The 11,230-nt window shown below is 48.8% G+C and overlaps 1 protein-coding gene across 4 annotated transcripts in view; it reads right to left on the minus strand.

Moving 5' to 3' along the window:
* cltcl1 (clathrin, heavy chain-like 1) overlaps nt 1–11,230 on the minus strand; it is an 88,110-nt gene that overhangs the window by 23,267 nt on the left and 53,613 nt on the right. For all 4 annotated transcript variants that reach the window (XR_008725480.1, XM_055655418.1, XM_055655416.1 and 1 more), the window contains exons 16-21: nt 9,464–9,606; nt 7,395–7,629; nt 5,098–5,220; nt 2,702–2,847; nt 1,579–1,762; nt 692–884 (exon numbers count right to left, since the gene is read on the minus strand). Coding sequence is in view for 3 of the 4 variants with exons in the window: in XM_055655418.1 (XP_055511393.1) it covers nt 692–884; nt 1,579–1,762; nt 2,702–2,847; nt 5,098–5,220; nt 7,395–7,629; nt 9,464–9,606 (1,024 nt within the window). In the remaining variant the exon portion in view is untranslated. The remainder of the gene's footprint in view (nt 1–691; nt 885–1,578; nt 1,763–2,701; nt 2,848–5,097; nt 5,221–7,394; nt 7,630–9,463; nt 9,607–11,230) is intronic.

An 11,230-nucleotide genomic window follows, 5' to 3' on the forward strand; every position in this document is an offset into this window, starting at 1 on the left:
AGCGGTCGAGCAGCTGCCCGACAGCGGCAGAGACCCAGGTTCGATCCTGACTAACAGTGCCATCTGTACGGAGTTCCTACGCTCCCCCAGTGACCTGCCTGCTCCGGGTACCTCCTGCACTCCAAAGACGCACAGGGTTGTAGGTTAATTGGCATCGGCAAAATTGTCCCTAGTGTGTGCAGGACAGTGCTAGTGTATGGGGCTGACCGCTGGCCGAAGGCCCTGCTTCCGTCCTGTATATTTAGAAGTCAAAGTTGTCAATCTCCAATGACTATAGAGCAGTCAGCAAAATAAATTCTCCTTCGGGAGTATTTTGAAGAGAAAAGAATCTTAACTCTAACCAAAGGAAGAATGTTGAACCAGGAAACTACAGGTGCAGGTGACTTCTCCAACCAAGGGAAGCCCGCTTGGCCATTAACAGGACATGTTGGTTAAAGGGCCTGTCCCACTTGGGCGACATTTACGCGTGATCATTTACACGTCACGACGCGCACGTGACACGCGCATGGTGACGTAGGCAGTGACGCGCGGTCGTGCGCGGCGCCCCAGGATTCTGGGATGTACAAAATCTTCGCGTGCCACCTGCGTGGCTCGCAAATGACGCCCAAGTGGGACAGGTCGTTAACTGTGGCACAACATTCCAGCCAGTTCAGGTGCCCGCAGGCATTAGGGCTCGGGTTTGGTCACTCACTATTCTTGTTGGCTGCTTTCACAACCTCCATGTAGGCGGAGGGATCGTCAGCCTTGATGTAGGAGTCGATGGCTTCTTTGACCAGATCCTTCTGCAACTGCGCTCTTGCCAACTGACTCCACACGGCCGGCTCGTTGCAACGTTCTGCAAACTCGTAGGCGCGGTCGAGATTTCCAATGTGTTCGATCAGGACCTGAATAAAAGTAAAAGAATTAAGCTTCCAAATCAAATGACCCATGCGATCTCCTGGTTGCCAGACATTTTGACCGCCCACACCCCTTCCCATTCTAACCTTTCTGTCCTGGGCCTCCTCCACTGCCAGAGTGGGTGAGGCCCAGCGCAAATTGGAGGAACAGCACTTCATATTTGACTTGGGCAGCTTACAACCGAACATTGGCTTCTCTAACTTCTAGTAACCCTTGCTTTCCCTCTCTCTCCATCGCTCCCACATCCAAGTTCTCCTAAGTCTGAAGTCTGAAGAAGGGTTTCAGCCCGAAACGTTGCCTATTTCCTTCGCTGCATAGATGCTGCTGCACCCGCTGAGTTTCTCCAGCACTTTTGTCTACCTTCAAGTTCTCCTAGTTTGATTGTCCTCCTGATTACATTCTACTTTGTATGCCCCCCCCCCCCCGAGCTAACAATGATCCATTCCACATGTCCCCTTTGATCTCTCATTTTCGCACCTTACCCTTCCACATCCTTCATTTCCCTCTCTCCGACCCTCAGTCTGAAGAAGGGCCTCGACCCGAAACGTCACCCATTCCTTCTCCCCCGGTGATGCTGCCTGGCCCGCTGAGTTACTCCAGCATTTTGTGTTTGTCTTCCATACAGGGATGTCATTGCACAAGCCCTCAGATATAACCGCTGTGATCACCGCCGGCTCTTACCTGCACCGCTGACGTATTGACGTCAAACTTTCGGAAGATGGCAAAGGCCTCTTCAAAGAGTTCGTTGCTGATGGCAATGTTGGCGATGTCAGGAGCGTCGTAGTTGTCCAGGCGATTAATGTACTCCATCACCCGGGTGCGGTCCGCTTTAATGGCCGTGAGAATCAGCAGGTTCTGGAGATTCCTGCGTGGGACACGGCTTGCATTAACAATGTAACTCCACTCAAAACAACATATAGAATGGTACAGCACAGGAACAGGCCCTTCAGCCCACAAAGCCCCTGCCAACCACAACGCCAGGTAAAACTAACCTCATTTGCCTGCGCACGATCTATATCCCTCCAAATCCATGTGCCCTTTCAAATGCCACTATCATACCTGCCTCCACCACCACCACCCCTGGCTGGGAGCTCGGTCCAGGCACCCACCTCTCCAAGTAAAAAAGACTGCCCCACAAATAATGTAATGGCATTTTCTGCTGATGAAGTTACAGAAATTACCAAGTATATAGAACGTTAACTGTTGATATGAAATCGTTTTTGCAGCTTAAAGTCTCTAAAATATCAAGCTCAGAGTTCAGCAACCCCATCCTAGTCTCATCACCTTTCAGATGCAGCAGTTTAGTTTAGAGATACAGCGCGGAGACAGGCACAACGGCCCACTGAGCCTGCGCCGACCAGCGATCCCCGCACACTTACACTGTCCTACACACACACTAGGGATAATTTACACTTATACCAAGCCAATTAGCCTACACACCTGTATGTCTGTGGAGAGTGGGAGGAAACGGGAGATCCTGGAGAAAAAAAAACCCAGGCTGGTCACGGGGAGAACGTAGAAATTGCATACAGACGGCACCCGTAGTCGGGATGGAACCCGGGTCTCTGGCGCTGTGAGGCAGCAACTCTACCGCTGTGCCACCCCAAAGTTCTTCAAAGCGGAATTCAAAGACAGGGTCCCAACCATTGGAAGATTTAGTTCCACACTGCCATCTGAAACTACTGCCTTGCCAATGGGCCTCACATTATAGTGCACATTCAAGCCAATGGCTGAACAATCCTCTCAGAGCCTTGAAGCAGATTAAAACTGTGATCAATAGTTAGGACAATGCTTTATTTTATACCTGTGTTCACTGAAGACATTGTTATCCAGGACTATCTTCTCCAGCAGTTCAATCAGCTCGTTGGGAAGGTCAGCTGTCATGAAGGCCTTCACAGTAACTGAAACTTCCTCTGGATCTTGTGTTTCAGACAGGGCTGTTTGTACAACCTGACAAGGCAAATTGTTCCCACTTTAGCAAGCAGCACAAGTACCAAAAGGAAATTTTAAAACACAAAAACTGTCAAGGTAGCCCCTCAAGCTAGGCTCAAGGTTGGCTTACAGTAAACAGAATGGGTTTGAGGGATGAATGAAGCATAACTGATTTGTAAACAGCAGTCACTTGTAGAAACATAGACAATAGGTGCAGGAATAGGCCATTCGGCCCTTCGAGCCTGCACCGCCATTCGATATGATCATGGCTGATCATCCAACTCAGTATCCCATCCCTGCCTTCTCTCCATACCCCCTGATCCCTTTAGCCACAAGGGCCACATCTAACTCCCTCTTAAATATAGCCAATGAACTGTGGCCTCAACTACCTTCTGTGGCAGAGAATTCCACAGATTCACCACTCTCTGTGTAAAAAATGATTTTCTCATCTCGGTCCTAAAAGATTTCCCCCTATCCTTAAACTGTGACCACGTAGTTCTGGACTTCCCCAACATCGGGAATAATCTTCCTGCATCTAGCCTGTCCAACCCCTTAAGAATTTTGTAAGTTTCTATAAGATCCCCCCTCCATCTTCTGAATTCCAGCGTGTACAAGCCTAGTCTATCCAGTCTTTCTTCATATGAAAGTCCTGCCATCCCAGGAATCAGTTTGGTGAACCTTCTCTGTACTCCCTCTACGGCAAGAATGTCTTTCCTCAGATTAGGAGACCAAAACTGTACACAATACTCCAGGTGTTGTCTCACCAAGACCCTGTACAACTGCAGTAGAACCTCCCTGCTCTTATACTCAAGAGATACTTGTAGATGGGACTTGACTTCACAAATGAAGTGCTATTGAGGGAGTGCAGCGTAGGTTTACAAGGTTAATTCCCGGGATCTGAAAGCTCCATCAGGTAAAACTGGTAGATTCAAACAGTAGGAGATATAGACAAGTATGTACATCATCTTGAAAAGTAGTAAAATAAGGTATTTGTTTTAAAAAAAAACGTGTCTACAATTGAAATTGTACTCCATGTCTATCTACTATCTTCCCTCACCACCTTTCTTATCTGAATGCTACAATTGAACAAGTATCAGTAGTTTCAGGGAGCAAAGTTTATGGCTGCGCAACAGTGTAGTTTAGGAGTATTTTCAGATCGTGTATATACCTCGAGTCATTTCTACTGAGGTACAGTGAAGAGCTTTTTTTATTGCATGCTCTCCCTTCAGCAGAAAAACTAGACATGATTACAATCAAGCTGTCCACAGTGTACAAATACATGACGTTCAGTGCAAGATAAAGTCCGATTAAAGATAGGCCGGGGGTTTCCAATGAGGTAGATGGGAGGTCAGGACCGCTCTCTAGTTGGTGGTAGGATGGTTCAGTTGCCTGATAACAGCTGGGAAGAAACTGTCACTGAATCTGTAGGTGTGTGCTTTTCACACTTCTGTACTTTTTGCCAGAGGGGAGAAGAGGGAGTGGCCGGGTTGAGACTGGTCCTTGATGATGCTGCTGGCCTTGCCAAGGCAGCATGAAGGGTAGATGGAGTCAATGGACGTTTCAGGCTTTGTCTTGGCCGTTCAGTATTAGATAATAGGTGCAGGAGTAGAGGCCATTTGGCCCTTCGAGCCAGCACCGCCATTCAATGTGATCATGGCCGATCATCCCCAATCAGTTCCCCGTTCCTGCCTTCTCCCCATATCCCCTGACACCGCTATTTTTAGGAGCCCTATCTAGCTCTCTCTTGAAAGCATCCAGAGAACCTGCCTCCATCTGAGGCAGAGAATTCCACAGACTCACCACTCTCTGTGAGAAAAAGTGTTTCCTCGTCTCCTTTCTAAATGGCTTACTCCTTATTCGTAAACTGTGGCCCCTGGTTCAGAACTCCCCCAACATCGGGAACATGTTTCCTGCCTCTAGCATATCCAAGCCCTTAACAATCTTGTTCAAGAGGGAACTGCAGATGCTGGAAGATCGAAGGTACACAAAATTGCTGGAGAAACTCAGCGGGTGCAGCAGCATCTACGGAGCGAAGGAAATAGGCGACGTTTCGAGCAGAAACCCTTCAAGGGTTTCGGCCCGAAACGTCGCCTATTTCCTTCGCTCCATAGATGCTGCTGCACCCGCTGAGTTTCTCCAGCAATTTTGTGTACCTTAACAATCTTGTATGTTTCAATGAGATCCCCTCTCATCCTTCTAAACTCCAGAGTGTATTATCCCAGTCAAGATTGGAATTGGCATCCACACTATACAGTGTAACAATTGTACCTGGTCAATCAGCTGGCGTCTGAAGGGGTTATTTTCTTCAAGGACACTGGCCCAAAGCTCGGGGTCTCTTCTGCGTACAAGGTACCGGGCCTCGCTCTTGAACAGGGAATTCTCGTTGCAAACCTGAAGCAAAATGAAAACCACATCATACATAGCAACTATTCAAATGGCATTTTAGCCCCCAACTCAACATTCATTAGTATTTGTGTAGGAAGGAACTGTAGATGTTGGTTCAAACCGAAGACAAGACACAAAAAGCTGGAGTAACCGAGCGGGTCAGACAGCATCTCTGGAGAAAAGGAATAGGTGACATTTCGGGTCGAGACCCTTCTTCAGATTGAGAGTCCTCCCTCCACCACTTCCAGTTTAAATTCCATTTGGAATATTTTGGGGGACCAAGAAACCAAGAACCAAGAAAACAAAAGAGAAACGAGAGGTATAGACGGTGATGTGGAGAGATTGAGAACAAATGAATGAAAGATGTGCAAAAAAGTAACATGATAAAGGAAACAGGCCATTGTTAACTGTGGGCGGCTAGGTGAAAACGGGTTGTAGACAATGAGACTCAACAAGACGACTTTGAAGCTAGTATGACTTGGGTGGGGGAGGGGACTTCTTTACGCAGAGAGTGGTAGCGGTGTGGAATGAGCTCCCAGTGGAAGTGGTGGAGGCAGGTTCATTGGTATCATTTAAAAATAAATTGGATAGGCATATGGATGAGAAGGGAATGGAGGGTTATGGTATGAGTGCAGGCAGGGGGGACTAAGGGGAAAAAAAGTTGTTCGGCATGGACTTGTAGGGCAGTGATGGCCTGTTTCCGTGCTGTAATTGTTATATGGTTATATGGTTATATGGATGCTGGGGTTACTTGAAGTTTGAGAAAACAATGTTCAAACCGTTGCGGTGTAAGCTGCCCAAGCAAAATTGAATGAATGAATGAAAACTTGTCATTCAGATATACACCTAGACACAGTGCACCTTGAACGAAATTTTGTTGCATTTGACTCTCCAAAATCAGGTAATAGTAAAAAGTGCTAGGTGCGTCCATAAAAAATGCCTCATGTGCATGGTTCTGTAAAATAAATATATATAAACGTTTTTAAAAAGTGTTGATATTTAAAAGTTCTAGCCTCGGTTTTGTTGATTGTTCAGTAATCTTATGGCCTGGGGGAGGCTCTGTTCCTCCAATTTGTGTGTGTGGCCTCACTCTGACAGTGGAGGAGGCCCAGGACAGAAAGGTCAGTGTGGGAATGGGAGGGAGGAATTCACCAGTCTTGCACTGTAGACGATTACAGTAGACAGGGTGGCACGGTGACGCAGCGGTAGAGTTGCGGTAGAGACCCAGGTTCGATCCCGACTACGGGTGCCGTCTGTACGGGGTGTGTACGTTCTCCCCGCGACCTGCGTGGGATTTCTCCAAGATCTTCGATTTCCTCCCACACTCCAAAGACGTACAGGTTTGTAGGTTAATGTGGCTTGGTATAATTCTAAATTGTCCCTAGTGTGTGCAGGATAGTGTTAATGTGCGGGGATCACTGGTCAGCGCGGACTCGGTGGGCCGAAGGGCCTGTTTTCGCACTATATCTCTCAACGCGGACTCGGCGTGGAGCGGGTGAGCCCTCGCTGGGGCTCGCCGGAGGGGAGCGCTCCGTTTCACTGGCCCGGGGCAGCCGGCAGCCTGAAGTCGCAGCCTGAAGCCGCGCGCGGTCTGCAGAGTTCCAGCTGCTGCGGCGTCTACAGCCCGGGATCCCTCGTGGGGGACCCGGGGGAAGAAGAAGCCGCCATTGCCGGCCCGCGGATAACTTCTACCGCGGGCCCGGCATGGACTTACCATCACCCCTGGAGGGGAGCTTCGACCGCCGGCCCTGCAGTCTACGGTGCTTCTGGCTGCGGGGGGACTTTAAATCTCAACCGCCGGCCTGCGGCCTACACAATCTCGAAGCCGCGGTCTCCGGTGAGGAAAGATCGATCCTGGACTGGACTCTGGACTCTGGTCTTGTCCACGGGGGGGGGGGGGGGGGGGGGGGGGGGGGGGGGGGGAGGAGGACGGCCAAAATTTTTTGTGCCTTCCACCACAGTGATGAATGCTGTGGTGGATGTTTATGTTACATGTTGTGTCCTGTTTATGCATTTTATTATTTTGTTAACCCATCTTTATGCTTTGTATGGAACTGATTTTTAAATTATGTAAAGCACTTTGGGGTCAATGAAAATTGACTATAAATGTGCTATATAAATAAACTTATTATTATTATTATTATTATTATAACTAATGCTAAACAATTGAAAGCACCAACCTTGATGAGGTCCAGGTCGCACTGGCCTCTTTCGTAAGCCACACAAGCCAAGTGTGGGTCCCTCTTCTCACAGTATTTTCCAACCACAGAACTGTCATAGTATGGGTTTTCACGCAGGAAGCGCTCTGGGTTATTGTTGCTATCGATGTATATCTTAGCTAGAGCGTTGTGGGTGGCTGGCTCCTCACAGCCCTCATGAATACGAGCCTCCAGCCAGGGCAGCAGCAATTTCAATCTGCCGACAAAAAAAAGACAAGAATACTGAGCAAAGCCCGACGAGCGGCACCTTGGCGATAACGAACGAACAGAAGACAAAGTATGAAGTGCTGGAGTAACTCAGCGGGTCAGGCAGCATCTGTGGGGAACATGGATAGGTGACGTTTCACAGAGTGCTGGAGGAACTCAGCGGGTCAGGCAGCATCTGTGGTGAACATGGATAGGTGACGTTTCACAGAGTGCTGGAGTAACTCAGCGGGTCAGGCAGCATCTGTGGAGAACGTGGATAGGTGACGTTTCACAGAGTGCTGGAGTAACTCAGCGGGTCAGGCAGCATCTGTGGAGAACATGGATAGGTGACGTTTCACAGAGTGCTGGAGTAACTCAGCGGGTCAGGCAGCATTTCTGGAGAGAAGGAATGGGTGACGTTTCGGGTCGAGACCCTTCTTCAGACTGATGTGGAGATGGGGGAGGGGCGGGAACCCGCCCCTCCCCCACCTCCACATCAGTCTGAAGAAGGGTCTCGACGTCAGTCTGAAGAAGGGTCGTCAGGTAGGCATCGTGGCATTTACACTAGCAACCCAGCCACTTCTCTGCCGGAGATGAGAACAAAAGTGGACACAGAGTGCTGGAGTAACTCAGCGGGTCAGGCAGCATCTGTGGGGAACATGGATAGGTGATGTTTCACAGAGTGCTGGAGTAACTCAGCGGGTCAGGCAGCATCCATAGAACAAGGGGTCATCCAGGACAAGGGGTCACAGCTTAAGGATAAGGGGGAAATCCTTTAAAACCGAGATGAGAAGAACTTTTTTCACACAGAGAGTGGTGAATCTCTGGAACTCTCTGCCACAGAGGGTAGTTGAGGCCAGTTCATTTGGCTATATTTAAGAGGGAGTTAGATGTGGCCCTTCTGGCTAAGGGGATCAGGGGGTATGGAGAGAAGGCAGGTACGGGATACTGAGTTGGATGATCAGCCATGATCATATTGAATGCGGTGCAGGCTCGAAGGGCCGAATGGCCTACTCCTGCACCTAATTTCTATGTTTCTATCTGTGGAGAACATGGATAGGTGACGTTTCACAGAGTGCTGGAGTAACTCAGCGGGTCAGGCAGCATCTGTGGAGAACATGGATAGGTGACGTTTCACAGAGTGCTGGAGTAAACTCAGTGGGTCAGGCAGCATCTGTGGAGAACATGGATAGGTGACGTTTCACAGAGTGCTGGAGTAACTCAGCGGGTCAGGCAGCATCTGTGGAGAACGTGGATAGGTGACGTTTCACAGAGTGCTGGAGTAACTCAGCGGGTGAATCTCTGGAATTCTCTGCCGCAGAAGGTAGTTGAGGCCACAGTTCATTGGCTATATTTAAGAGGGAGTTAGATGTGGCCCTAGTGGCTAAGAGGATCAGGTGGTATGGAGAGAAGGCAGGTACAGGATACAGAGTTGGATGATCAGCCATGATCATATTGAATGGAGGTGCAGGCTCGAAGGGCCGAATGGCCTACTCCTGCACCTATTTTCTATGTTTCTATGCAGTAACATGACACTGGTAGACAGCGAGTGGATGCTGCTTTATGAACCCTCCCACCCCCCACCCCGACCCCCCCCGGTTTTAAATGCAGGCTTGTTTGCGGAGTGGGGCAGAATAAGACAAACTATCTGATCTCGATTCAGCTGGCGACAGAATCAGCAGGGCCACAGTCAGAGTCACACAGCACGGACACAGGCCCTTCGGCCCAACTCGCCCATGCTGGACGGACCAAGATGCCCCCCAGGGATCTCGCTTCCTATGGGGCATGAGGCAGGCGGAGCGCAGCGAGGAGGGGCCTTTCTGGGTCGAGGGTCGTTTACTGACCTGTTCCTCTTTTCCACTTCACCCACCAGCTCATCGGTTGAAAACTGACCGCGGACGACATTGATGAGGTTTTTAATGACTTCTTCAGAGCAGTCGACGTCGAGTAGACCGCCCACCACCACTGGCAGCCTGCTGGGGTTCACCTGCACACAATGGAGGATGGCAATGGATGCGTCATATCGAGCCTTCACTCATCAATTTTTCTTTTTTTTTTTAAGAGATACAACTCTGAAACAAGACCTTCGGCCCACCGAGTCCTCATCGACCCGCAGATCCCCGCACATTAACACTATCCTACACACACCAGGGACAATTTACATTTACACCAAGCCAACTAGCCTACAAACCTGCACGTCTTTGGAGCGTGGGAGGAAACCGATGATCTTGGAGGAAACCGAAGATCTTGGAGGAAACTGAAGATCTTGGGAGAAAACGCAGGTCACGGGGAGAACACGTTCAAACTCCGTACAGACAGCACCCGTAGTCGGGATCGAACCGGGGTCTGTAATGCAGCATCTCCGCCGTGCCGCCCCTGATTTTCTTGCCCTTAAGACCCCACAGCACAGTTGATTCAGATTCAGATTCAGATTCAATTTTATTGTCATTGTCAGTGTACAGTAGAGACAACGAAATGCATTTAGTTGTCGAAATGCACACAGTTGACAGAGCACAACGAAATGTACACAGTTGACAGAGCACTTTAGAATCGCAACATAAGTTTCTACAAGTTCAGAGTTGAATTTGAAACGTTAGCCAAAGTGGTTCGAAGTTCATCGCGTGCCAGTGCAAAGGTTGCAGATCTCGAGAGGACGTTTTACAGTCAAAGCGCTGAAGGCCACCGGATTATTTTTCCAGGCATCGGAAAACCGATTAGCCCGGATGTTCTTCCTCACCCCTCTTCACAACCCACTCCATGGCTGTGCAATGCACATCTTTTCAGGTATCATCCAAGTCTCTAATAAATAATGTGTCCTGTGCACTGTGTAGACGGCATTGGTCAAAACATTAGCTGCCCCAAATGATTAGGTGATTATCATGTTTGAGAAGGAACTGCAGATGCTGGAAAAATGGAAGGCAGACAAAAATGCTGGAGAAACTCAGCGGATGAGGCAGCATCTATGGAGCGAAGGAATAGGTGACGTTTCGGGTCTCTCGACCCGAAACGTCACCTATTCCTTCGCTCCATAGATGCTGCCTCACCCGCTGAGTTTCTCCAGCATTTTTGTCTGCCTTAGTCAAGTCAAGTCAAGTTTATTTGTCACATACACATACGAGATGTGCAGTGAAATGAAAGTGGCAATGCTCGCGGACTTTTGTGCAAAAGACAAACAACAAAACAACCAAACAAATTATAAACACAATCATAACACACATATTCTTTTACATAATAAATAATAGAAGGAAAAACGTTCTGTAGAGTTAGTCCCTGGTGAGAAAGGCGTTTACAGTCCGAATTGCCTCTGGGAAGAAACTCCTTCTCAACCTCTCCGTTCTCACCGCATGGCAACGGAGGCCACGTAGTCAAGTCCACTTTGTCACATACACATACAAGATGTGCAGTGAATTGAAAGTGGCAATGCCTGCGGATTGTGCAAAATACTACAGAACAGAAGAGAACAGAAGCAGTATTTACATTTCAGAAAAAAAAACACAAGACAACAGTAAATTAGTCCCTGGTGAGATAAGAGTTTACAGTCCTGACGGCCTGTGGGAAGAAACTCCATCCCGTCCTCTCTGTTTTCACAGTGTGCCTGACCGTAGCAGCTG

The sequence above is a fragment of the Leucoraja erinacea genome, chromosome 25 (genome assembly GCF_028641065.1).
Source record: "Leucoraja erinacea ecotype New England chromosome 25, Leri_hhj_1, whole genome shotgun sequence".
Classification (NCBI taxonomy): domain Eukaryota; kingdom Metazoa; phylum Chordata; class Chondrichthyes; order Rajiformes; family Rajidae; genus Leucoraja; species Leucoraja erinaceus.